Below are 24,776 nucleotides of genomic sequence, written 5' to 3'. Positions count from 1 at the left end.
AGGAGGCATGGGATCCAAATGGAAATTGCTTTGTGGATCCAGAACTGGCTTGCCCACAGAAGGCAAAGAGTGGTTGTAGACGGGCCATATTCTACATGGAGGCCAGTGACCAGTGATGTGCCTCAGCGATCTGTTCTGGGAACCATACTCTTTGAGATTTTTATAAATGACCTGGATGAGGAAGTGGAGGGATGGGTTAGTAAATTTGCTGATGACACAAAGGTTAGAGGTATTGTGGATAGTGTGGATGGCTGTCAGAGGTTACAATGGGCCATTGACAGGATGCAAAACGGGGCTGAGAAGTGGCAGATAGAGTTCAACCCAGATAAGTGTGAGGTGGTTCATTTTGGTAGGTCAAATATGATGGCAGTATATAGCATTCTTGGCAGTGTGGAGGATCAGAGGGATCTTGGGGTCCGAGTCCATAGGACACTCAAAGCTGCGACACAGTTTGACTCTCTGGTTAAGAAGGCATATGGTGTATTGGCCTTTATCAACTGTGGGATTGAGTTTAAGAGCCAAGAGGTAATGTTGCAGCTATATAGGACCCTGGTCAGACCCCACGTGGAGTACTGTGCTCAGTTCTGGTGGACCTGGAAGGATGTGGAAACCATAGAAAGGGTGCAGAGGAGATTTACAAAGATGTTGCCTGGATTGGGGAGCATGCCTTATGAGAATAGGTTGAGTGAACTCGACCTTTTCTCCTTGGAGTGATGGAGGATGAGAGGTGACCTGATAGAAGTGTATAAGATGATGAGAGGCATTGATCGTGTGGATAGCCAGAGGCTTTTCCCCAGGGCTGAAATGGCTAGCACGAAAGAACATAGTTTTAAGGTGCTTGGAAGTAGGTACAGAGATGTCAGGTGTAAGTTTTTTTACGCAGAGTGTGGTGAGTGCGTGGAATGGGCTGCCAGTGATGGTGGTGGAGGTGGATACAATAGAGTCTTTTGAGATACTCCTGGATGGATGGCTACATGGAGCTTAGAAAAGTAGAAGGCTATGGGTAAAGCCTAGGTAGTTCTAATATAGGGACATGTTCAGCACAGCTTTGTGGGCCAAAAGGCCTGTATTGTGCTCTATGTTTTCTATGTTTCTATTAGAGAGTAAAATAATTGAAAACTCACTTTGCATTGCATAAAACTACAAATATTTCTGAAAATACACATTTTAACAGAATATAATATGCAAACCACACAGACATAAAAAATATACAAATTAAAGTGTCAAATATATTTATTAAAGTGGCAGTGTATTTTGTTTCTAAAAATAAATATAATCTTGCCCTGGTCAGACTTTGATCTCTGATTTCCCATCATTTAGTCATCGTCATGAAGTGCAACTTTGACAAATACAGGTTCATGATTTACCTCTGCTTGGTAGAGCTGGATTAACACTGGGTAAGTAGCATTTCGACAATAGTAAAGGATGAGGTCAGCCATGATGGGAAGTGTTTCTGGCACCCTTTCAGATGGACAATTCTCCGGCTTCGAAGGCTCCTACAGAAAACAGATTACAATGATATGGTAGCAGTAAGATTCATCAGAACACCTTAGTCAATAATATTTAATGTTTGTCAGAATTTCAGTAAAAACGTCTATGACAATAGTCAGCAACAATTTAAAAATCAGCCTTTATTGTATTTCTCCCAATTTTTCCCCTCCCTGCCTCTTTCCATCTCTTGCTTTATTCTTCTCAAGAGAAAACTTCCAATTTTTTGAAATCTTTGTGACTCTTTATTTGTAATCAACCAAGTCCATTCTTTCACCTTCCTGCTTTCTCTTTGGGCCCTCTCCACACATTCCATAAGAGTGGTCCTTAAAACCACTTTTGTGGGATGCACTGATCATAGTTTGCATCACAATTAAGCTGCACTATTTCTCCAGTTTTGGAGCCCATTTTCCTGCCTTGAATGTGCAAAACTAGAATCACCAGTTGTACAGTATTAGTTTCACTTTACACAGATTATACAGCATTAGCAACAAATTACACAAAGGATTATTTTATCTGAACTTCTCCCACTAATTTACTATGTCCAAGAAATTTCCTTTTGCTCTATCTCTTACACTCCCCAGCTTCTCTACTTGGCTCACTTATTTCTGTTTCCCATTTCCACTGAAGGATCCAAGACTTCAAAGACCTTAGCTTCTTCTTCCACAGAAGCCGCCTGACCTTCTGAGTTTTCCAGCATTTTCTACTTCTATTTCAGTTTGCCAGTACCTGCAGTTTTTAAAAATACTTTTTCTATTCCACATATAGTTCACTAACCCTATCTTTATGCCTCTTATTTGTGCATTTTCTTCTCACAAGGGTTTGGAAGCACATAGTACTTTTACTAGCTGTCCCTCCATGAATATCCTAGATTAAATGAGAGCCGAGAGACTAGGACTGGCAACAAGGTCATAGTATGCCTCTCAAGTCAGAGGCAGGTTGAAGGACAAAGAAAGGGAAGTGGGAAAGATTTGAACCAGACGTTAAGTGGGTTTAGTAATTGATCATTAGTAATTGCTTCATTGTTGACACACGTAACCGCGATGCGGTGAAAAGCCTTTTGCTTGCATGCCATCTGGATGGACTATTGCAATAAAATACAAAGGAAAAAACAGTTACGTGATGCAGAATTTAATGTTACAGCTAGACAAAAAGTGCAAGGTAGACAAAAAAGGTGTGAAGACCATGATGAGATAAAAAATTCATCTTCATCTCTGAAGCGGTCGGCTCAAAGTGGCTAGAGTCAATAGAAACTCGTTGAGCCTGGTAGTACATGTTTTCAAACATTTGTGTCTTCTGCTCAATGGAAGGGAGTAGAAGTGTAAATGACTGAAGGGGAAAGGGCCTTTAATTATGTTGGCTGCTTTCCAGAGGCAGCAACAAGTACAGGTAGATTCGATGAAAGAGAAACTCATTTTAGTAATAGACTGAGCTTTAGTCACAACTTTCTACAAATTCTCACGGTGTTCAGCAGAGCAGTTGACGTATCAAGCTGCAATGCCCATGGGTAAGATGACGCACTATAAAAATGAATGGAGCCAGTAGTGCCAGACTTGAGGCTGGGAGAGACCTGGACTCTGTGCTGACTGTCTTCCGTCCTCCTTTGCATTGGTCTGAAGTAGTGATTTTGCTCATCATTATACTACTATAACATTTATGAGAAAACATAACCAGGGGATTGAGGGCCTGGTAGTGGAGACACAGAATGAGTCATAGACCAAGGCTGTGGTCAAGCTGTCATTTAATTAAGTAGAGGTTTGGTATGAATGAATGGTACGGAAATTTTATAAAACATCTATCGAAATATCACTACTATACGGCTCCCATTTTAACAATTCACAGTTACCTTATATTGTTGGAAAATACATATCAAATGTGCTCCAGCCTCCGGATCCAACACATTATCCTCTGCAACTTCTGCCACCTTCAACAAGACCCCACCACCAAGCACATCTTTCCCTCCCTACCCCTCTCAGCTTTTCGCAGGGATCATTCCCTCTGCGACTACTTGGTCCACACATCCCTCCCCACAGAACTCCTTCCTGGCACTTATCCCTGCAAGCGCAAATGCTACACCTGTCCCCACACCTCCCCCCTTACCACCATTCCAGGCCCCAGACAGTCCTTCCAGGTGAGGCAACACTTCACCTGCGAGTCTGCTGGAGTCGTCTATTGTATCCGGTGCTCCCGGTGCGGCCTCCTCTACATTGGCGAGACCTGACGCAGATTGGGGGACTGCTTCGTCGAGCACCTCTACTCCGTCCACCACAACAGACAGGATCTCCCGGTTGCCACCCACTTCAACTCTGCCTCTCATTCCCATTCGGATATGTCCATAAACGGCCTCCTCTACTGCCATGATGAGGCCAAACTCAGGTTGGAGGAGCAACACCTCATCTACCGTCTGGGTAGCCTCCAGCCCCTTGGTATGAACATTGAATTCTCCAATTTCCGGTACTCCCTCCCCCTCCCACTATCCCAGGTCCCTCTCTGCCTCTCTCCCCTTTCAACTTTCTGCTTCTTTATCTCTGCAATTCTTTCATGCTTATCCCCTCCCCCCTTTATCTTTTCTCTGATTGGTTTTCCACCTGGCGCCTCTAGGTCCTACCCCCTCCCCTACCTCTATTACTGGGCTTTGGCCCTCTCTTCCCCCCCCCCCCCATTCCTGATGAAGGGTCTCGGGCCAAAACATTGTCACTACCTCCTCCCATTGATGCTGCCTGAATGCTGAGTCCTTCCAGCATTGTGTACATATTCTTAGATCCACAGCACCTGCAGTTGTATCTTTGAATCAAATGTGCTGTTTGTTGTCATGCAATAATAGGAATAAAAATGAAGCTGTACAATTGTGAAATGATCCTTTAAGAATTCCTAGCTACTTAGCTAGAACAAGATAAAGACTGAAGATTTCACATTGTAAATACGGAGTATGCAATATCTCTTCCCAAAAATAGACCTATCAAGAAAAAGCTGAAAATGAGGTACAATCTTGGTATCCTATGAACAGCAGAGACAATTAGTAATAATATTTCCAGTGGTAGGGTCCAATATTCAAGCAGAGCCAACTGTCACTCTGAACTCAGTATCTGTCGGGACCACAAATCATGCACAGTTTAAAGAGAACAAAGTTAAGGCATCTAGAATATTCCAAATGATTTTCATACAATGTAACCGGACATGAAGCATATTTAAATGATCAAATACAACTTTCTGCTGAACCAGATATAAAGATAGATTAGTATTATACTCATCCTTCCAGCTATTGTCACTGCAGATCAGTTCTTTCCTCTGTTCCTCAAAAAGCAGCCACCGTGTTCAAAAACCCCACCCTCCCTGTCATTCCCTTTTCTCTATTCTTATATCAGGCAGAAGATACAAAAGGCTGAAAGCACGTACCACCAGGGTGGACAGCTTCTGCACCACTGCTTTAAGATGATAAAAGGGTTCTCTCGTACAAAAAGTTAGACATCATGATCTTGCCTCTCTGTGTTATATTTTGTCTATAGCTGCTCTACTTCATTCAGCACTGTTAGTACCTCATTCTGCCTCAATGCAACATGTAACAATTTGATCTGTATGAACAGGTTTCACTGTAATTCAGTAAATGACCAATTCTAATTCCAAATCCATATTCACCAGATACAAGATCAAATAATTAAGAGGAATACTTTAAATAGCAAGCTCTTCTGGGGAAGATCTGGGCAACGTAATTGTTTTCCTTTGAATGGATGAGGAAGGCAAATACAGGGAAATTAAAGCATAGTGAGAAAACAAAGAGTAAAAACTCTTGAGTACAGTACAAGTAATTATGATGTTAACCGTGCATTTAAGTGCCTTTATGCTTACCTGGCAAAGAAGAGTTGTTGGCAAGGTCAGTAAATCTAGAACATTTCGCTCATACCAAGAATCCAACATGCCGATGTATTGGGCAATGTTATTGGTGCTGTCTTCTTCTGCAGGCTCAAGTGAGCTGAAATCCTAAAATAATCATAAACCCACAATAAGCTACTGAAGAACAATGTCTATGCAACTTCATTTCATCTTGAATTATTCCTTTTGTTGAACATGCTGGCACCAATAGACATTCAATTCAAGTTTAAGGAAATAAGTGAACAAATTTCACATTATATCAGAGATTCCCATTTTCTGTTTGGGAAGGAAACCCTTATGGCTTCCACATGCACTTATTTGCTTGTTCTTAGAGCAGATTGCAAAGCCACATTGAAAGTCAGCACAGTGACACAGCTGGTAGACCTGCTATCACACAGCTCCAGCCCCTGAGTTTGAACCTGACTTCCGGTGCTGTCTGCATGGAATATGCACATTCTCCCTGTGTTTCAACTGGGTGCTCCAGTTTCCAGCCAAATCCCAAAGTTGGATTGCTTGATTGGTTAACTACCACCATTATTGTCCCTATATAGGTGAGTGGTAGAATCTGGAGTGGGTTAATGGGAACGTAGAGAAAATCAAATGGAAATAGAGTAAATGTACGCCTGGTGATCAGCTTGACTCAATTACCCAAAGGCCTGCTTTCATGCTCCACAACTCTGTCCCTTTGGCTTTATGAAAGAAAACCTGGGGATTTCTCTAGGTGATGGCTGATCTTTGGTGTCTGTTATAAACCTGCACAGGAAAATAGAAAATCAACCAAGCTGATTTTGACATTTCCTGAAATACACAGTTGACTTAAAAATCCAATTCTCACTTAAGCTTCTCCAAATGATCCCTCTCTACTCTTTGTCTGTGTAGTGGATTTACTCAATGAAAAGTAAAGCACCCACAGAGCTTCTCCCAGCTCATGTTATAGAGTTTGGCAGAAATGCAAATTCATAATTAGAAATCAATTTAATAATTTAATCAGAAACTTTTTTTATCATTTATCTTAAGCCATCTCTTCTGAGAAAACAAATCCAGTCTACTCCAGTACTGCCACTTAAAATTAGCCTAGAGTTCCACACTGTAACAAAAATGTCTATGACCTCAGGAAACTCTTTTGGGAAAGTATTCTCTTTTGTTCCAGAAAATTATGGGAATCCATGGTAAGCAACATTAGAAAAGTCATCAAGTTAGATCAACGGATAAGCAAGTTAATCGAGTTCACCAGGAAAGCAGGAAGTAAAAGGCTCTTTCCTATTAGTTTTTACCATTTTGCAACTATTGTTGGCAGAAATTCAGAAGGTGATGAGAAGGCATACAGGAGCATGATAGACCAGCTGGTTCAGTGGTGTCACAACAACAACCTTGCACTCAGCTTCAGTAAGATGAAAGAACTAATTGTGGACTTCACAAAGGGTAAGATGAGGGAACACACAACAGTCCTCATTGAGAGATCCGAAGTGAAAAGGGTGAGGAATTTCAAATTCCTGAATGTCAATATCTTTAAGGATCTATCCATATCAATGAAGGCATGGAGCAGCTATGTTTCATTAGGAGACTGAGGAAATTTAGTTTATCACCAAAGACAGTCACAAATTAATACAGATGTTTTGTGGTGAGCATTCTAACTGGCTGCATCATCACCTGGTATGGCGGGTGTGGGCACTATGTAGGATTTGAAATAAGCAGCAGGAAGTTGTAAACTCAGCTCCATCGTGGGCACTAGCCTCCCCGACATCCAGGACATCTTCAAGAAGTGATGCCTCAAAAAAGCGGCACCCATCATTTAGGACCCTCAATACCCAAGACATGCCCTCTTGTCATTCTTACTTTTAGAGAGGAGGTACAGGACTGTGAAGGCACACCTTTTTTGGGAACTGGTTTCTTTTCTCCAGAAAATTGAGGGAATTCAGAAAGCTTGAAGGAGAATATTGCTGAATTTATATCCTTAACGTAATGATAACTACAATGAAATACCATTTCTTGGCTTGGAAAAGAAATACAGCTACCTAAAAATTGGTCATTAATAATTGAGTTTAAAAGCAATCCAACTATTAGTTGCTGTTCTATGCAACAAAAGTCAAATTACTTACCATTTGCATTAATGTTTTTTGTTGACTGTCTGAGGGTGAGTTTATGTTCTGTACAGGGCTGCTGATTGAATTTCTTTTGAGAGGAATGTGAAAGAATTGCATCTTGAAGTATTTTGTTAAAAAGGGTGTTTTGCTTTCTTGTAATCTGAAAAATAAAAAGATTTGTAATTTGATATCCACCAAATTTCTAAGAGAGCCAAACGATTTTAACCACAGGAGATTCTGCAGATGCTGAAAATCCAGAGTAACACACACCAGATGCTGGAGGAACTCAGCAGGTCAGGCAGCATCAAGGAAAGGGATAAAGAGTCAGCATTTTGGACCAAGACCCTTCACCAGGACAGTCCTGATGAAGGGTTGTGGCATGAAATATAGACTCTATATTTCTTTCCATAGATGCTGCATGGACCTCCTGCATTTTGTGTGTGTGTTACAAAATATTTTAACCCTTTCAAAGTAGGTAAGATGAAAAGACTAATGTTACAGTTATGCTGCCAAAGACAGGTGAACACAGTGGTAATGTGGCTTGTTTACAGCTTTGGCTGAATTCTCAGAACAACTTTTCACCTTTTGATGAGTTAGATCTTTTGACAAGAATACATCGCTTTTTAGATTCATTCATAAGTACATCAGTTATTTTCCATCAGGGTGATTTTTGTGATTTCCATGGAATTTACTTGACTGACTTGGATTTCTACAGAACCTTAACACAGTTAAAGGTTACTTGTGACTTACTGTCACAATCCTAACTCATTTGTTATGCTATTAACTTTCTGCTCATTTACTTCAAGAAGAAATGACATGGAATTTGTGTTTCTTGTTCTTGTTATTAGGACTTCAGTGTTTCATGTGTGCAAGGCACAATCAGAGATGTAGACAAAGCTTCCAGGTTTTCTAATTTCAAACCATACATGTGGAACAATATGTGAAGGACAAAGTTAAAAATACTTACATAACTCTTAAGACTACTATGTAAAACTTCTCCAATATAATATAATGCAAGACTTTTTGCTAGAACTTCATAATGTCAGGCATGATATTGGCCTTGAGTGAGAGGTTATTAATTATTGCAGGCAATTTAATGTGTCCTCATATTTAAATTAAAATATATAAATGTGAAAACATACTACTCTGAACCATCATATACTGTGTGATTGTAGAAGAATTTCCAAAGATACACATCAACTCCCACTGATGAAGTGGGTAAGCTGCAGAATACAAAGCTACATTTCTGCCAGTAGGAGTGAATACTGGCATTGTAAGCATGGTGATTTCACATCTTGGAGGGCTTTACATCCATTAAAATAACAAATGTAAAATCAATTTGGAGAGGGGTGATGCACACTCAGCTCCATTCTGAAATCCCAAAGATCACATTTTGCATGGAGAGAGGCTCTTGCAAGAGAACTGTTCATTGGGAATATGTCAAATAGTAATTAAGAAACTAAATTGTTAGCAATGGATTTGATTTAATCTCTGGATTCACTTGATAATCTTAAACAAGTTGAATTCTCCTGTGCTGTCATCTATAGGAGCACAGAAACAGATAGCAATCCTAAATTGACTATTAATGGTTAGTGTTTGTTCTGGAAAAGATGGTAACTTTATACAGAACTGGACAGGTTAAAAAAAGTACGTATCTCTTACCTAAGGTTGCTGTAGGCTCTTGCAACTTTTCCTAAAATCCTGTCAGTACCAAATACAACAACCCGCAGTGTCATGGTTTTACAATCGTCCTCAAAGCTGAGATATGGCCGGCGTTTGAAGTATGTCGGCTGTTGTAAATACCTTTCTGACTGGAAATTGTAGCTTGCATGCTGTGGCAGAGAGTTTGAGCGCCTGGACTTCATTGGAGGTTTGGATTTCACTTCAGTGCAGCCCAAACTTTCTGCTCGACGAAGAGGTAGGGTGCCTGACACAGGTATCCCTTTACAAAGATTTGAGTAAGAATTGTTTAAACTGTATTTTGGATCGGCTTTATGTGTCAGGGAATTTCTGGTTTTGAAGAAGTTCGTTAGCTTTTTTGCCAATTTATTTCCCACAGTACTTTGCTTTTCGTCTTTCTGCTCTGACATTCCTGTTGTTTCGGATGAGCTTTCATCTCCATCTTCTACATAACCACTGTCCATATAATCTGAGAGATTTGAGACAAAAGATTTCATATAGTCCTTGGATGTTAGAGATATTGTAGAGAGCACAGAATCTCGCTCACTTTCAATTGCATCATCCTCTTCCTCAACATTGTTGTCTTCCTCAACTTCAATATTTTTGTTGTGCAAAGGAAGTAAGACACTATCAGGAACCTCACACTCTTTCTGGAGAACTTCCTTTAAAATATCTAAAATAAAAAATTAAGATACTGAATTATCTTGTGGCAAACAAATTGATTCAAAAATTTGACAGATTCAAGAACATCATTTCAATAATTCACACTAAACCTAGAGTGTTGCATTAATCAGGCTTTTTCTGGCTCTCTCAAGTATAGCTACGGAATCAAAGAGAGATGCAGCACAGAAAGTGGCTCTTCAGCCCATCAAAGTGGTGTTGACCATTGAGCATCCAATCTCTACCAATCCTACCTTAACCCATTGGAAAAATTACTGTTGCTATTGCTTGTGAGCCATTGAGTGGAAATAGCTTTAAAATACTTAAATAAACAGGACTCTTCACATCTTCGCACTGCAGTACAGTTTAATTTTGTCTTTTGTAATCTTACTTCAATTAGTCCTACTGCTCCAGCAGTGAAGCTTTACAATTTTAGAAGGTCACGAATAAGTGTAATTTACTCCAGTTTGCTGATGATTCAGTGTGCGCTGTGAGGAAGATGCTAAGAGGATTGAGGGGAACATAGACAGGAAAAATGAACATGGCGGAATATAGTGAAGTCACTTTGGTAGAAATGAGGAGAGGCAGAATATTTATTAAAAGGTGAAAGATTGAAAAGTACTTGTGTTCAATATGATTCGGGTGGCATTATATACAAATCAGTTTAAAAATCTTAATTCATCTCAATCTACAAATTCTAATAAAATAAGCTATCCATTCATTTGTTAGATTGTGAGTTGGTATACTTGCAAAATTTAAGTATATTTGTCAAGGTGCAAAGAGGCTAATTTACACAATGATAATAGGATGGCATAAACAAAACAGGTGGAGGTGTAGATTATTACAAGTGTTTGAATTCAATCCACATTGCAGTCTTAGCACTAATTGTATAGCTCCCCTGCCCCCGTTAGATCTTTGATATTTAGAATTGCTTGAATGTTACTGTGTTGCTGCGTGCTTACCAAAGTTGTCCTGGTCCCAGTGATAGCTGTAGCAATTTGCAACTGGCAGTGGAATTGTTTGCAGTTTAGCCATCCCATTCTGGGCTATTGAACGTAACAAGAAAATAGACATTTCAGTTAATATAGTGGCAAATACTAAATTGTTAAGTAATTCTGTTTCAAACCATACTTAGATTGAACATAGGAAAGTACAACACAGGAACAGAGCCTTTGGCACGAGATCTCTGTGCTGACCGAGATATCAGATTAAATTAACCCCATCTGTTTGTTCATGTGCCTCTGAACTGCTTGTCCCTGACTCATTCCAGGCACCAACTTGAGTCTTTATACAAAAAGGGGAACCTGCCTCAGAAATCTACTTTAATCATTCCTCCTCTTGCACTAAAGCTGTGTTCTCCAGTACTTGTCATTTCTACTCTGGCAAAAAGACTATCTACCCTTTCTGTACCCTCTCATGATTTTATAAACCTATATCTGGTCTCCACTCAGACTCCTGTGCTCGATAGAAATCAATCTAAGTTTGGCCAGCCTCTCTCTTAAAGCTAATACTCTCCAAAACGTGAAGCATTCTGTGCAGAAAAAGTTCACCACTCTCCAAACCCTCCACATCCTTCCTGTATTGTGGTGATAGGAAATGCTCACAATACTCCAAATGTGGCTTTATCAAAAGATTTATACAGCCACAACATAACTTCCTGACTCTTGTACTCAGTGCCCCAACTGATGAGCACCAATATGCCACTTGCCTTCTTTACCACCCTACTTAATTGAGTTTTTATTCTCAGGAACCAAAGTGGACTTGGACCTCAAGATCCCCCTGTATATCAATACCCCAGAGGTCTTGAGTAAGATTGTTATAAGAGTGTTTTTTTTCACAATGGCTTTAATTTTTGGAGTAATTTGAATCTTTCAAAAAAACCCACATCCTTTTGTAGACTTTACCCAGGACAGCCAGCAGACTGGGGCATGCAAACTCTCCAAAGGCCCAGCTACCGATGTAAGTGGATAGAAAATCAACAACAATAGTAACAGTACATCATACCTTTAACCAAGGTAAAATATATTTTTCTATATTCTGAAGTACAAATATAGAAAAATCATGTTTTCCCACCCAAAATTGGTTAGGGCTTGACAAACATGGAATCTGGTCTCAGTTATTTATTTATTTATTTATTTGTATTTGCGCAGTGTATTCACTTTAGCATATTCGCTGTTTGTCCATCCTGCTGGGTGGAGTCTTACACTGATTCTATTGATTCTTGGATTTATTGTGGTATGCCCATGGGAAAACAAATCTCATGGTTGTACATGGTGATGGTTATTAACTATGGTAATAAATGTGTCTGGGCCCGGAGTGTGTTGTCCAGGTTTTTTTTGCATTTTGGATTTGGACTTCAGACTATAGTCTCTATTTTTCAGTCTTACAGTTTTTACATTTGTGTTTTTTCGACTGATCCTCTTGATTTTTTTTGTGGGTGGTGGGGGATTTGGGGATCAACGAGGCTGTTCCGTTTTTGTGCAGGATGAGGGATTTGTGGGGTCAATGTGACTGATCCATTTTGCTCATTCTTTGAGCGGGAGAGGGGAGTTGGTGATTGATGTGGCTGCTCCATTTTTGTTTGTTCTTTTTTTTGTGGGCAGGTGGGACTTGTGGTTGATATGCCTGTTCCGTTTTTATTCATTCTTTTTTTGTAGGCAGGTGGGATTTGGCGGGGGTTGATGGTCATGCTGCCTTTCTTTTCTTCTTCTTTCTTGGCTACCTGGAGAATCGAAGAATTTCGGAGGTGTATACTTTGATAATAAATAAACCTCTGAACCTTTGAATTGAAATTAATCCAGTCAAACAATTTAGGATGAGGTCTCAGATTCTCTGCTGCTGCATAGCACTGGGATTATACCTGATTTCAAGCAATATCCTTGTTTTTTTTCCAGAAACTGTTTCTGAACGCTTCACACAAAGGACTGTTTTGCAATTGCAGATCAGTTAGAGATCTGGATCTATAGCTCTTCATCACCCCTAGTGGCTTCATTGGGTAGTGTATGGTGAAGATTTGCCAATATTCCTTCATTAATATAAATATGGTATCTGTTACAATAGATGCACAAATAGAAATTTAAATGTGACAATGTTGAGATTTTATGTAGTTCAGCTTCAGGAACTAACTCTATGAGTGTACTTTGATTTTATAGAGCTGAGGCTTTCAAACAATGTGATACATTCTGTAGCTCACCATTGTGTTTGTTAATGCAGAATTCAAGAAGCCCCATTAACCAGATGGAGGTGTCATTCAGTGTCTTATCTGTCTGACAAATCAATATCACCACTAAGTGGTGATCTAGGGAAACAACATCTCAATGTTTAGGAATAAAACTGCCTTGTAAAATGTTATACAAGTTAATCTGCAGATGCTGGAAATAAATGAAAACACAAAATGCTGGCAGAACTCAGCAGGCCAGACAGCATCTATGGGAGGAAGTAGTGACGACGTTTCGGGCCAAAACCCTTCATCAGGAGTCTTGTAAAATGTTAACTATGATCACAGATTAAGAGGGAAGGATAATATGACAATAACTCATGCAGTCAGCTCTATGCTCCGTCTCATCATATATCTCATTACCCAACACTGAAATGTGTGCCTGTCACCATCTGTGCTGAACTAATTAATATCCAATAATTTAATCAACGCACACCCAGCCTGTCTTCTCAACATCCCCCCCCCCAGCCAACCCAGCACCACTCTAATCACTGAAGCAGAGGTCAATTAATGTTTTCTTCCCCCCAACAAGAATGCTGCCTCCTCATTCTCTCCAAAAGGAGAAGATTTTGCCTGGACCATGGTTCACAGTGGATCCATGCCTTCTAATGCCCTGCTCTAATGTGCATTCTCTGAGGCTGGTGGCCAACTTGTGGGCCAAGACAGATGGACTTGGTCTTGTCCGGAGCTGTTAAACACAAGTACACCTTGGAATTGGATTGTGATCAGGAGAGGGAAATCCAATTTGCAGGAACACTGAAACCGATTATAGGTATATTCACAGCTACCAATAGCCAACACTTGATAACGGACCAAACTTGCAAAGACTCATATTTGGCATTCACCACCTGATATACATTTTGGCTGAATAATTGTGTTAGCTACTATGATATTTGTAAAATCTCAGCAAATCTTATCCTGAGCAAAAAGAAATACTGCCATTGAACTCTAGTATTAAACCTGTAACACTGACGTGATTTTGACTGAGGTAGAAACTCATAAGACAAAAGGTCTACAAAAATAAACCAGTGAATATGAAAATCACAATACAGAATTGTTAATAGCTGCATGCAATATGAGGGTGGGAGGAATCATTAGCATGTCCCGGTCCAACTACAGAGATGCCACAATCAAGAAAGCTCACCAATGCCTCTATCTCCTCAGCTGGCACATCCACATCGACCCTAGCCAATTTTTATTGATTCACCACAGAATGCATCCTCCCTGAATGCGTAAGGTCTTGATATGGCAACTGCTCTGCATGTGACCACAAGCACACGATGGAATCTAGCCTCCCACTTTGTCTAATAATTCCCACTGTCTCAGTAAATCAGCCAGCATAATCAAAGACTTCACCCAGTCCAGACATTCTCTCTTCTCTCCTTTTCCATTTGGCAGAAGATACAAAAGACTGAAAATATACAACCAGACTGAAGGACTGCTTCTATCCTACTGTTATAAAACAATTAAAAAGGTCCCGAGTATGATAAATGGGACTCTTGGCCTCACTGTCGACGTTATGATTTGCACCTTATTTTTTCCTGCTCTTTCTCTGTAGCTTTACACATTATTCTTCATTGTCATTGTTTGATCCTGTTCTATCTCAATGTCCTGTATAATGATCAGATCTGTATAAACAGCGTGCAAGATAAGCTTTTCACTCTACCACAGTACATGTTATGTACAAAGTCAGCAACATGAAGTTCATCAGTATTATCATTTCAGAGGATTTTACCTAGGCCCAGCACATTCAGTGCCATTTTATAACCGTATATAACCATATAACAATAACAACAAGGAAACAGGCCATCTCGACCCTTTTAGTCCATGCCAAACGCTTACTCTCACCTAGTCCCACCTACCTGCACTCAGCCCACAACCCTCCATTCCTTTCCTGTCCATATACTTATCCAATTTTTTTTTAAATGACAAAATTGAACCTGCCTCTACCACTTCTACTGGAAGCTCGTTCCACACAGCTACCACTCTCAGAGTAAAGAAGTTCCCCATCGTGTTACCCCTAAACTTTTGCCCCTTAACTCTCAACTTGTCCTCTTTTTTGAATCTCCCCTACTCTCAATGGAAAAAGCCTATCCACATCAACTCTATCTATTCCCCTCATAATTTTAAATACCTCTATCAAGTCCCCCCTTAACCTTCTATGCTCCAAAGAATAAAGACTTAACTTGTTCAACCTTTCTCTGTAACTTAGGTGCTGAAACCAAGGTAACATTCTAGTAAATCTCCTCTGTACTCTCTCTATTTTGTTGACATCTTTCCTATAATAAAGAAAGCATGACAACACCTCTACTTCCTTAGAAGTTCGCAAAGATTCAGCATGACTTTTAAAACTTTGTCACACTTCTATAGATGTACAGTGGAGAGTACTTTGACTGGTTGCATGACCTGGTATGGAAACACCAATGCCCTCGAACAGAAAATCCTACCAGAAGTAATGGATATGGCCCAGTCCATCACAGGTAAAGCCCACCCCACCATTGAGTACATCCATCATCAAGGATCCCACCACATAGGCCGTGCTCTCTTCTCACTGATGATATCATGAAGGTGGTACCGGAGCCTCAGCAACCACATCACCAGCTTCAGGAATAGTTATTACCCTTCAACCATCATGCTCTTAAACAGAAGAAATAACATCACTCGACCGATCATTGAATTGTTCCCACAATCTTTGGACTCATTTTCAATGACTCCGGTTGGAATTCCAATTAAAGAGCCATAGAACTAAACAGCACAGAAGCGAACTGCCCAACCAAGTTGCCTATCTGAGCTAGACCCAATTACCTGTGGTTGGCTCAAGGACCAGAAGATTAAGGAGTTGCCTGCATTTGGCAGTAGGACAAGGAGATTTAAAACAAAGAAATTAAAAATATAATAAAAACACAAAGTGCTGGCAGAAATCAGCAGGCCAGACAGCATCTATGGGAGGAGGTAGTGACGATGTTTTGGGCCGAAACCCTTCATCAGGAGTGAAGTTAAATTAAAAATATGTTTTTTTTTCTGAAGGCTATTAAGACATAAACCAGTACTGTTTGTACAAACTTAATGTACTCAAAATTGTTAAGAACTTAGGAACTTGTTAATTTCATGGCTTTATCAGTGTTTCCATTGTCATTGCTTGATCAACACAGATTTAATAACACTAGTAATATTGTAGAAAATTTATAGCAAATCATTGGGAAGGTTACATAATAATTAACAGTGGTGCAGAACCAACTGAAATTAAAAAGTCTGAAGCCTCATTATTCTGATCTGGGTTATTTTAATATTGTTCACTTTTCTGTAATGAAAATAGTGTTGATCAGAAACTCTCAGCTCATCCATTCTCCCCCCTTTCCAGATGCTGGCTGTTCTCCTCGAAAATTATTACATCTTTTGCTTTCATTCCAAGTTTATGCAAGTGGCATGATTCTATGAAGATGTTTCCACTTATTGGGGAATTGAGAACAAAAGAGTTAGATAGAGCTCTGAAGGATAGTGGAGTCAAGGGTTATAGGGAGAGGGCAGGAACGGGGTACTGATTGTGGATGATCAGCCATGATCACATTGAAGGGCGGTGCTGGCTCAAAGGACTGAATGGTCTACTCCTGCGTCTATTGTCTATTCCCTGAAAGTTCAATCTTCTATTTAAGATTGAGATATGAAGAGCTTCTTTTTCTAACCCAAAGAACTCAGGAGGGCAAATCACCCAATGCAACTCTCCCCTGCCTAGCAGACACTCACTTGATGAATCTTTGCGACAACAAAGTGTTTTGTTTAATTTACTTTAGCACATAATCAAGGTTTGATTCATTGTATTTAGGGACATGAGAGTATTTGGAGATTATTTTTCAAACACAGGTCCCTGAACATCAGTTGTAGTTAATTGTCAGGTCAGTAGAAAGGAGATTGTTATATAAAGAAGGCTTTTAACATGGTGAAAACAGCTCTATTGAACAGCTGTGCTCTTCCACCTGGCAATAATGGCCATTTGATGAATGAGTTGCATCTCTCAGCTTATCAAATCAGGTACCGTTTGTTTTTGATGCACTTCATCCTTACAAAGAGGAGAGAATGGCCGTTGACTTCTCCACCATCCATTTCAGCGGATAGCTGAACAGCAAACAGAACACTACCAGCACAACACATGATTGTGGGATTCACGGCTCTCAGAATCCGTGGCTGTTCTTCAGCATATACGCCTTGGAAGTTGAGGCTTACTGTACCTACTGGTAGAGATTTTTGCATTACAAGGGATTATTTGTGAGCTTTACCTCTCCATTAACCAGGAGGGAGCTCCACAATCATGGCTGAGATGATCTTTCGTCCAACAGGAGAGTTAGAGATTGGGAGGAACAGGCAGGGGAGTGATGATGAGGTCAAGATTAAGTCAGTCATTATTCTGCCTGAGGCACAAGTGACCAATCTGGAGCAACGAGCAGGAATAATTAAGTAGGTCAATGTCTCTGCATTAGGACTGAGTAGGAAGAGAGCAGGTAGCTGATGTAAAACTAGAGTGGGGGTGGGGAGAGATTGATGATTAGTTTACTGAGAGGAGAGTGAGGTGGGGAGGGGTGTTTGATGGTGGGCAAAATAAGCCAAATAGGGGAAGGGGCAGGGTTGCAAGACAAAAGGCAAGTTTATGGTAAATGGAGGCAGTCAGAAAGAAAGATGTTGGAGCTAGATTGGGTATGGGGAGGATAGAGGTGAAGACAGCAGCTGGGGATGTGAAGCAGGAACAGAAAGGCTACCCGTGCTGAAATCTGATAAGTACTGAGGGTGGTAATTATTCTGTTGAACATTGGAGGGAGATTAAAAAGTCAATATGGACTAGGAAAATGCTTCTAATTCTTACTTTCACACTACTTCTTGCACTATGTGCTTGCAATAGGTTTGGAGCACAAAATGCAAGCTATTCATGATGTTGACAATGAATTACGTACCTGATTTTGCGAGAAGCTCATATCTTTCCTTAAACTCCTCTAATTTGGCCGCTAAATGTTCTTTGGCTTTGGCAATGTCCTTCATAGTAGCTGCAATTTCCATAGTATCAGAACAGTTTGAAAAAATCTCTAAGAGTTCACTTTCAGTTTTACACTGGGAAAAAAAAGCAAAACAGTTTCATGCAAGGAATACAGTTACTAATAAGGTTAAGTAGTAATAGGTCTACCACAATTTAATATCAAAAAACTACTAGACTGTTCACATGGATGCAAAATGAAACTTCAGAGTATGCCTGTTAAAATGTCCCATGTTTATTGTGGATCTAGCATCAGTAAGATAGATGTTACTGGTCCTTCCTGTGGGCTCCTGCTATGTGCCATTTGGCAACCATATTGATTGCAAAATGTTGCTGATCACTCTCAGAAGTAGGGTTGCCTCTTTCTCAAGGATGAATTGAAGGGAAGTGGCTCCAACTACTGACCAGAGTGGGAGCCAAAACTCAGCTTTAAAGATATTGGTGAAAGGGAAATCAGATTCTTCAGCAATGGTGAAGACTATTGAGAAACTATAGCTGACAACTAGTGACAGTGGCTGTGGGTAGGGACACATTGCCATTAAACCAGCACTTCCAGAAGCTCCATTGTAAATACCAGCATCTGAAAGAACACCGCATGTCAACCAACAACATTGGTCTTTGGACATTATTGTGGAAGATGACTCTTCCTTTCCAGAATCAGATTACTTCACCACCTGTGGAAATGCTGCGCGTGAAACCGCCTCACTCGAGTTCCACAAACTACATGGATGGAAGGGGGCCAGGGACAAACCAGTTGTGGTCATTCTGAGGTTATTGGGATTGATGAAAATGTCAGTGTTATTGGCACTGGCATTGGTTTAGTATAGTCACATGTACCAAAAGCTTACCTTGAGTACTGCTCACACAGATCACGCTGTGTACTGAGCTAAAACAAGGTAAGCAATAACAATCCAGAATAAAGTTTAAAAGCTACTGAAAAAAAAAGTGCAGGTAAATGAGAAAACACAAGATCATAACCAGGCAGATTGTGAAGCCGAGAGTCTGTCTTATCCTACAAATCTACAGATTGCTCTTCAGAGTTGTTACAATCAGAATCAGGCTGAATATCATTATGTTGTGAAATTTGTTGTTTCGTGGCAGCAGTACATTGCAATACATGGCAATAAAAACTATAAATTACAAGTACAGTACTGTGCAGAAGTCCTAGGCACATGTAAAAATTAACTAAAGCAAAGATGCTTTCAAAAATAATGAAATGAAAAGTTTCTAAATATCAAAAATATTTACTATAAATAACAGTTAAAAAGTAAATCAACTCAGTATTTGGTGTGACGACCCTTTGTTTTTCAAACTGTATCAATTCTCTCAGGTACACCATTGTGCAGTTTTATAAGAAAATCAGCTGGTAGGTTGTCCAAGCATTTGGAAAACTTGGCACAATTCTTCTCTGTAAGACTTTGGCTGTCTCACTTGCTTCTGTCTCTCCAGGTAATTCCAGATAGCCTCGATGATGTAGAGATCAGGGCTCAGTGGAGGCCGTACCATCTGTTGCAGAGCTCCTTGTTCTTCTTTTCACCGAAGATAGTTCTTTATGACCTGGGCCATGTTTGGGGTCAGTGTCCTGCCATAGAATGAATTTGGGACCAGTCAGAGTCGCCTTGATGATATTGCATGAAGGCTGAGAACCTGCTTGTACTTCTCAGCATTGAGGATTCCATTAATGCTGCCAACTCCATTTGGCAGAAATGCAGTCCTAACCTGCAGGGAGCCTCCACCATGCTTCACTGTGGGCCGCAGATAGTCATCTATGTAGCACTCTCCAGCTCTTCTACAGACAAGCTACATCCTGTGGAATTTCAAGGTTTGACTCGTCAGTCCAGAGCACTTGCTGCCATTGTTCAGTCCTTGTGATTTTGTGCATAGGTGGGTCTTTTGGCTTTGTTTCAGAGGAATGGCTTTTAGGCAGCAGTAGTTCCATGAAGACCACTTCTGACACGACATCTCCAGACTGCAGAGGGGTGTACTTGGGTTCCAGTGGTTTCTGTGACTTCATAGCTGATAGCAGTCCTGGACTTCTTCCGATTTAGAACAGATGTCAGTTTGATGTATCCCTCGTCTGCTGCACTCAGTTTCCATGGTGCCCACTGTGTTTCTGGTCCTCCACCTTACCAGTATCTTTGTGCTTCCTCAGAAGAGCTTGGATGGCACATCTTGAAATTTCTGCCTGCTATGAAATTTCTGCTTGGGAAAGACCTTACTGATGTAGGATAACCATCTCGTGCATTGTTGTTGTGTTCACCCTTGCCACGGTGCAAGATTTAACGATTACTTAATATGTTACTTTCTTTTAAAAAATACAAAAATTCTCTGCAACATTTAATTTTTTGAAAAATGAATGTTTAGAAATCTAAAATACATTTTCCACTGCCACACTAATGCAGAAGACAAAAAATAAACATCTTAAACAAATTTATATAAAAATTCCAGACCGTAAGAGTTATTAGAGTTCCAGAGTTATTATGTATTGCACAGTGCAAAACATAATAATATAAACTACAAATTACAATAAGATATATACATATATAAAAAATTAAATTCAATAAGTAGAGCAAAAAGAGAGGAAAAATAATGATGTTGTATTAATGGGTTCATTGCCCATTCAAAAATCCAATGGCAGAGGGGTAGAAGCTGTCCTGATAGGCTGAGCATGCGTCTTCAAGCTCTGCTGCCTCATCTTTGATGCCAGCAATGAGAGAAAGCATGTCCTAAGTGATCAGGCTACCTAAGGGCAGATGCTGTCTTTCTGAGGCGTTGTCTTTCGAAGGTATCCTTGATGCTGGGGAGTCTAGTGCCCACGATGAAGCTGGTTGAGTTTTCAACTTTTTGCAGTTTTTTCCAATCCAGTGCAGTGGCCCCTCCATACCAGATAGTGATGCAACCAATTAGAATGCTCCTTCTGGTACTTATTTGTGAGTGACATACCAATTCTCCTCAAACTCCTAATGAAATGTTGCCACTGTCATGCCTTATTTGTAATTGATTGCATCAATATGTTGGTCTGGATAGATCTTCAGAGATGTTGACATCCAAGAACTTGAAACTGCTCAACTGCTCTCTTGATTTCTTGATGAGGTCTGGAGTGTGTTCCCTCACTTCATCTTCCTGAATTAGTTAGGGTTGCCTCTTTCTCAAGGATAAATTATAGGGTGAGTGGATCCAAATAATGACCAGAGGGGGACCTAGAGTTCACTGCCCATTGATAATTGCCTCTTGAGCATCCTAAGGCATATTAGAGGCTAGATTGCAGCAGACTGGATAAGCATGACCCATTTCCTTCCCTGAATTACATCATGCAACCAAAAACCGTTCTCTACATTATTTGAGGATTTCACTATCGGAGGACTGCTTTATTTCTGTGAGTTGAACTCTGGGTCACTGGCGCAAGTCGAATTCTAGTCCAATAAAGCAACAGCTAGGGTACTATAGATGGCTGGGATGCAATCCGAAATTAAATAAAATGCATTACACTAGATCAGAACCTTACACAGAAAGCCCTCAATAATACTGTATCAGGGCATATCCCAGATCCATGGCTAATGGAAGTGGACAGTTCTTATTCAGGGTTTTGTTACAAGTGTTTCTTTCCTACAGTCAATGTTGATCAAACATTGGACACATGCGACCGGACCTATTGAGTTCTTCCAGTGCTCCTCTTCTTTCTTCACATTTTCATCATCTGTAGTGTTTTATTTTGAAAGGACAATGCAGGTTGGTTCCTTCAGATACCTGTCTCTTTTTCTGTGTCAATATTCATACTTGATTTATTTCATCTACATGCTTTTGGCCTTCAGCATTAGCATAAATCTACCTCACATTATTCTCTCACTGAGTAACGTCCGGACTGAGTCACTATGATCATATTATTTAACCTTAATAAAAATTCTGCTGCTCTTCTCAAGGGTGTATTATTATTTTAAATCACTGTCATCACATAATGGAATCATTTCATATTCATTTCCATTAACAGGAAGCTTCTTTACCTCAAGGGCACTTTGAATATCATTCAAGTTGTACTTAGCACCAAAAACTGCCTGGTACATGTGCTTAATCAGGGTGATGTAAGAATCTCCTGGGGACTGACGCTTGCTGCTTATCTTCTTGGCGACTGACATAAAGTCACTGGATACTTCAGAGGAATTAAGCAGAAGGACTGTTCTGTAAGGGAGAGAAAAGAAAAATATGTATGAGGTCTCGAGCACACGTTCAATTGCCATGACAATAAAGGATTTGTAGAAAAATATTTGGAAAAGATGTCTTTATTTTTGACATTAAATCTAATTAACTGGAAGCTGTTGCATAAAAAAAGTCGCAAAGAATTGAGACTTGCTGGCTGTGAGTTGGGTGTTTCAAGGGGCCAAGCATTCTGTTACTTCAGCACTGAATTACTATATCAAATCTAGCTTAGTCTATTCACTCTGACTGCTAACATAAATAATGAAGACAGTGTTAAACAAGATGCATCCAAACCAGGGTTCAACCCTGAGATGTTATACTTGAGAAGCTGAAAGATTCAGTCTGTAGAAAACATTGTGGAAATTCAAAATTCAGTGATAGGGGGATTGATGTCTGAGCTAAGACATAGAGCCCTAAACAACAGAGCTGACTGCTTGAAATAGCTAAAAGAATACAATTAAATTTGGAAATCTATTATTTAATTGCCACTTTATTCCTGGTCTTGTTCCTCTGTGTCCTTGGATACTTAAATTAACTGATATTGAAAGACTTTAGAAGGAAATACAGCTGCTGGAAGTTCTGCCATGTTAAGGTGGTGCTTTGTAGTGGGTTGCCATGTTGGAGCTGATTTGAGATGTTAGGACAGAGATGGTAGAAAGTCTGGGAGTGGTGAACAGAATCTAGAGCTGGGGTCCAGGGGGGATTGTCAGGGCAATAGGAACCAAAGGGCACCAATAGGAACTGGAGTTGAGGATGGTCAGGTGTGCAGATTAATGTAAGTGAGGAATAGGGGTCGGATGCTTTCATCAGGTCAATCGAGCATGGGAGGTGTCATCTGTATGATGCATGGGAGAAGCCTGCAGAACAGTGAAGTGGAAGGGTGAGGGGAAACCTGGGAAGTTGTCAAGAATTCTGAGAAAACTACAAAACTGAAATCAATAATTTTGTGAGAAAATGATGAGCGGTATTTAAACAATGGTGAAGGAGATTTTAGTTCTCTACTGCACACAATGTCAAAACATCTGTGGTTTGTTTTTCTCATCATTGTACGTGCTTAGAAATTTCTGTGTACTCTGTTATTATATACAGATAACCCAGACTCAATTTGTTGAAATATATTGCGCACGAAAGAACCAGGGGTCCAGAAAGTGCGATGGATCCTTCAAGGTATGAAACAATTGCTAGTACTCTCAAATAAAGCTGGCATAATGACAGAAAATGCCGGAGGCCAGGCAGCTTTTATGGAGAAAGAAACACAGTTAGCATTTCAAGTTTATGGCCATTCACCAGAACCAGATGAAAAGACCTTTAACTCTGCTTCTCTGCTACTACCTGACCTACAGAGTGCTTCCAGCATTTTCTACGTTAGCTCAGATACTCAAAAAGCACAATTTTTTTTTACATTTCCGTTCCTTACATTGGGATAAATGGTTTACAGCCTTCCCAGAAGGTTTTAGAACGCACATAACTAGACTCAAGGTAAAATGCATCCACGTTATATTCAAAAACATTACACTTTTCCAACATTTCTAGTCTGTAATTTTTTGAAGCAAACATTGTATGATTAACTTAAAAACATGGAACTTTAAATTAAAATAGAACTCAAGAACTGAAGTTGCATAAAGATCCACTGGAACAGTAAGCCTGAAGATTTCATTGATCGATTAACTGGTTTAAGCTCATAAAAGGTTAAAAATTTCAGAAGCAGAACAATTAATTTTTTCAAAGGAAAAACTATGCATTTAATAAGAAAGCAATGCAACAATGCCAGTAGATGGCAGAATTGAGACAAAGAATGTATTCAAGGACTTTTAGAAATCGATCCTTGCTGCATTTTTTTTCCATAATGACGATGGCCTTATTTTGATGTAGGGTCATGACCGGAAATATTACCCATCTCTCTGACTTACAGATGGTGTCTGACCAGTTGAGTCCCTGCAGCAGTTTCCTTTTTCTCTGCAGATTACAGTATCTGCCCTCACTGGGATCTCAATCATACTTCCATATTGAGTATTCTTTGGCTGGTTGCCCAGAGCAATGTAAAATTATATTGTTTTGAATTTCTAAATAGGTGCACCCAAGAAGGTGGAATGTTATAATTCAGATCTGCTTAGAAGCCAGCATGTGCACTGCCACTTAAAACTTCCTGTGGCACAGGGAAAGGAAAAGCACACTATCACAAGCATATACAGAAAAACGTAGAGAAATTTATCCAGTTATGTTGCAAATCTCATTGCTCCTTTCCCCTCAATAGAACATACTTTGACAAAGTCAAAAAAAGGGAAGCTCTAGTCAGTTTGAAGTATTTAGCCATGGTGTTACATTTATATTGAAAGTACTCCTTGAAGCAGTTAGTTCTTACAGTGTTTTATTTTGAAGATTTTTCGTTGTTAATCCTTGTTCAGCTCTCACCAACCTCTGGAATGAGATTCCTAAAGGTGAAACAATTTCATTAATATGAGTAAAACTTACAAGGCAAAATAAACTTCAAATTAAAATCATTGTCAATTAGAAGACAAATGGTTTTTAAAATTATTTATTAATATCATGAAACATTACACTG

The 24,776-nt window shown here is 39.8% G+C and overlaps 1 protein-coding gene across 1 annotated transcript in view; it reads right to left on the bottom strand.

Annotated features, from left to right (window-relative positions):
- Positions 1-24,776, bottom strand: part of pik3r5 (phosphoinositide-3-kinase, regulatory subunit 5) — a 104,932-nt gene that overhangs the window by 19,692 nt on the left and 60,464 nt on the right. The window contains exons 6-14 of the mRNA XM_059948711.1: positions 24,576-24,645; positions 22,021-22,195; positions 17,943-18,096; positions 10,745-10,828; positions 9,670-9,795; positions 9,105-9,591; positions 7,458-7,602; positions 5,335-5,466; positions 1,368-1,496 (exon numbers count right to left, since the gene is read on the bottom strand). Of these exons, the coding sequence (XP_059804694.1) occupies positions 1,368-1,496; positions 5,335-5,466; positions 7,458-7,602; positions 9,105-9,591; positions 9,670-9,795; positions 10,745-10,828; positions 17,943-18,096; positions 22,021-22,195; positions 24,576-24,645 (1,502 nt within the window). The remainder of the gene's footprint in view (positions 1-1,367; positions 1,497-5,334; positions 5,467-7,457; positions 7,603-9,104; positions 9,592-9,669; positions 9,796-10,744; positions 10,829-17,942; positions 18,097-22,020; positions 22,196-24,575; positions 24,646-24,776) is intronic.

The sequence above is a fragment of the Hypanus sabinus genome, chromosome 23 (assembly GCF_030144855.1).
Source record: "Hypanus sabinus isolate sHypSab1 chromosome 23, sHypSab1.hap1, whole genome shotgun sequence".
Lineage (NCBI taxonomy): Eukaryota > Metazoa > Chordata > Chondrichthyes > Myliobatiformes > Dasyatidae > Hypanus > Hypanus sabinus.
Note: the sequence above shows the minus strand (reverse complement) of the source record. Positions and strands in the feature narration are given on the sequence as shown.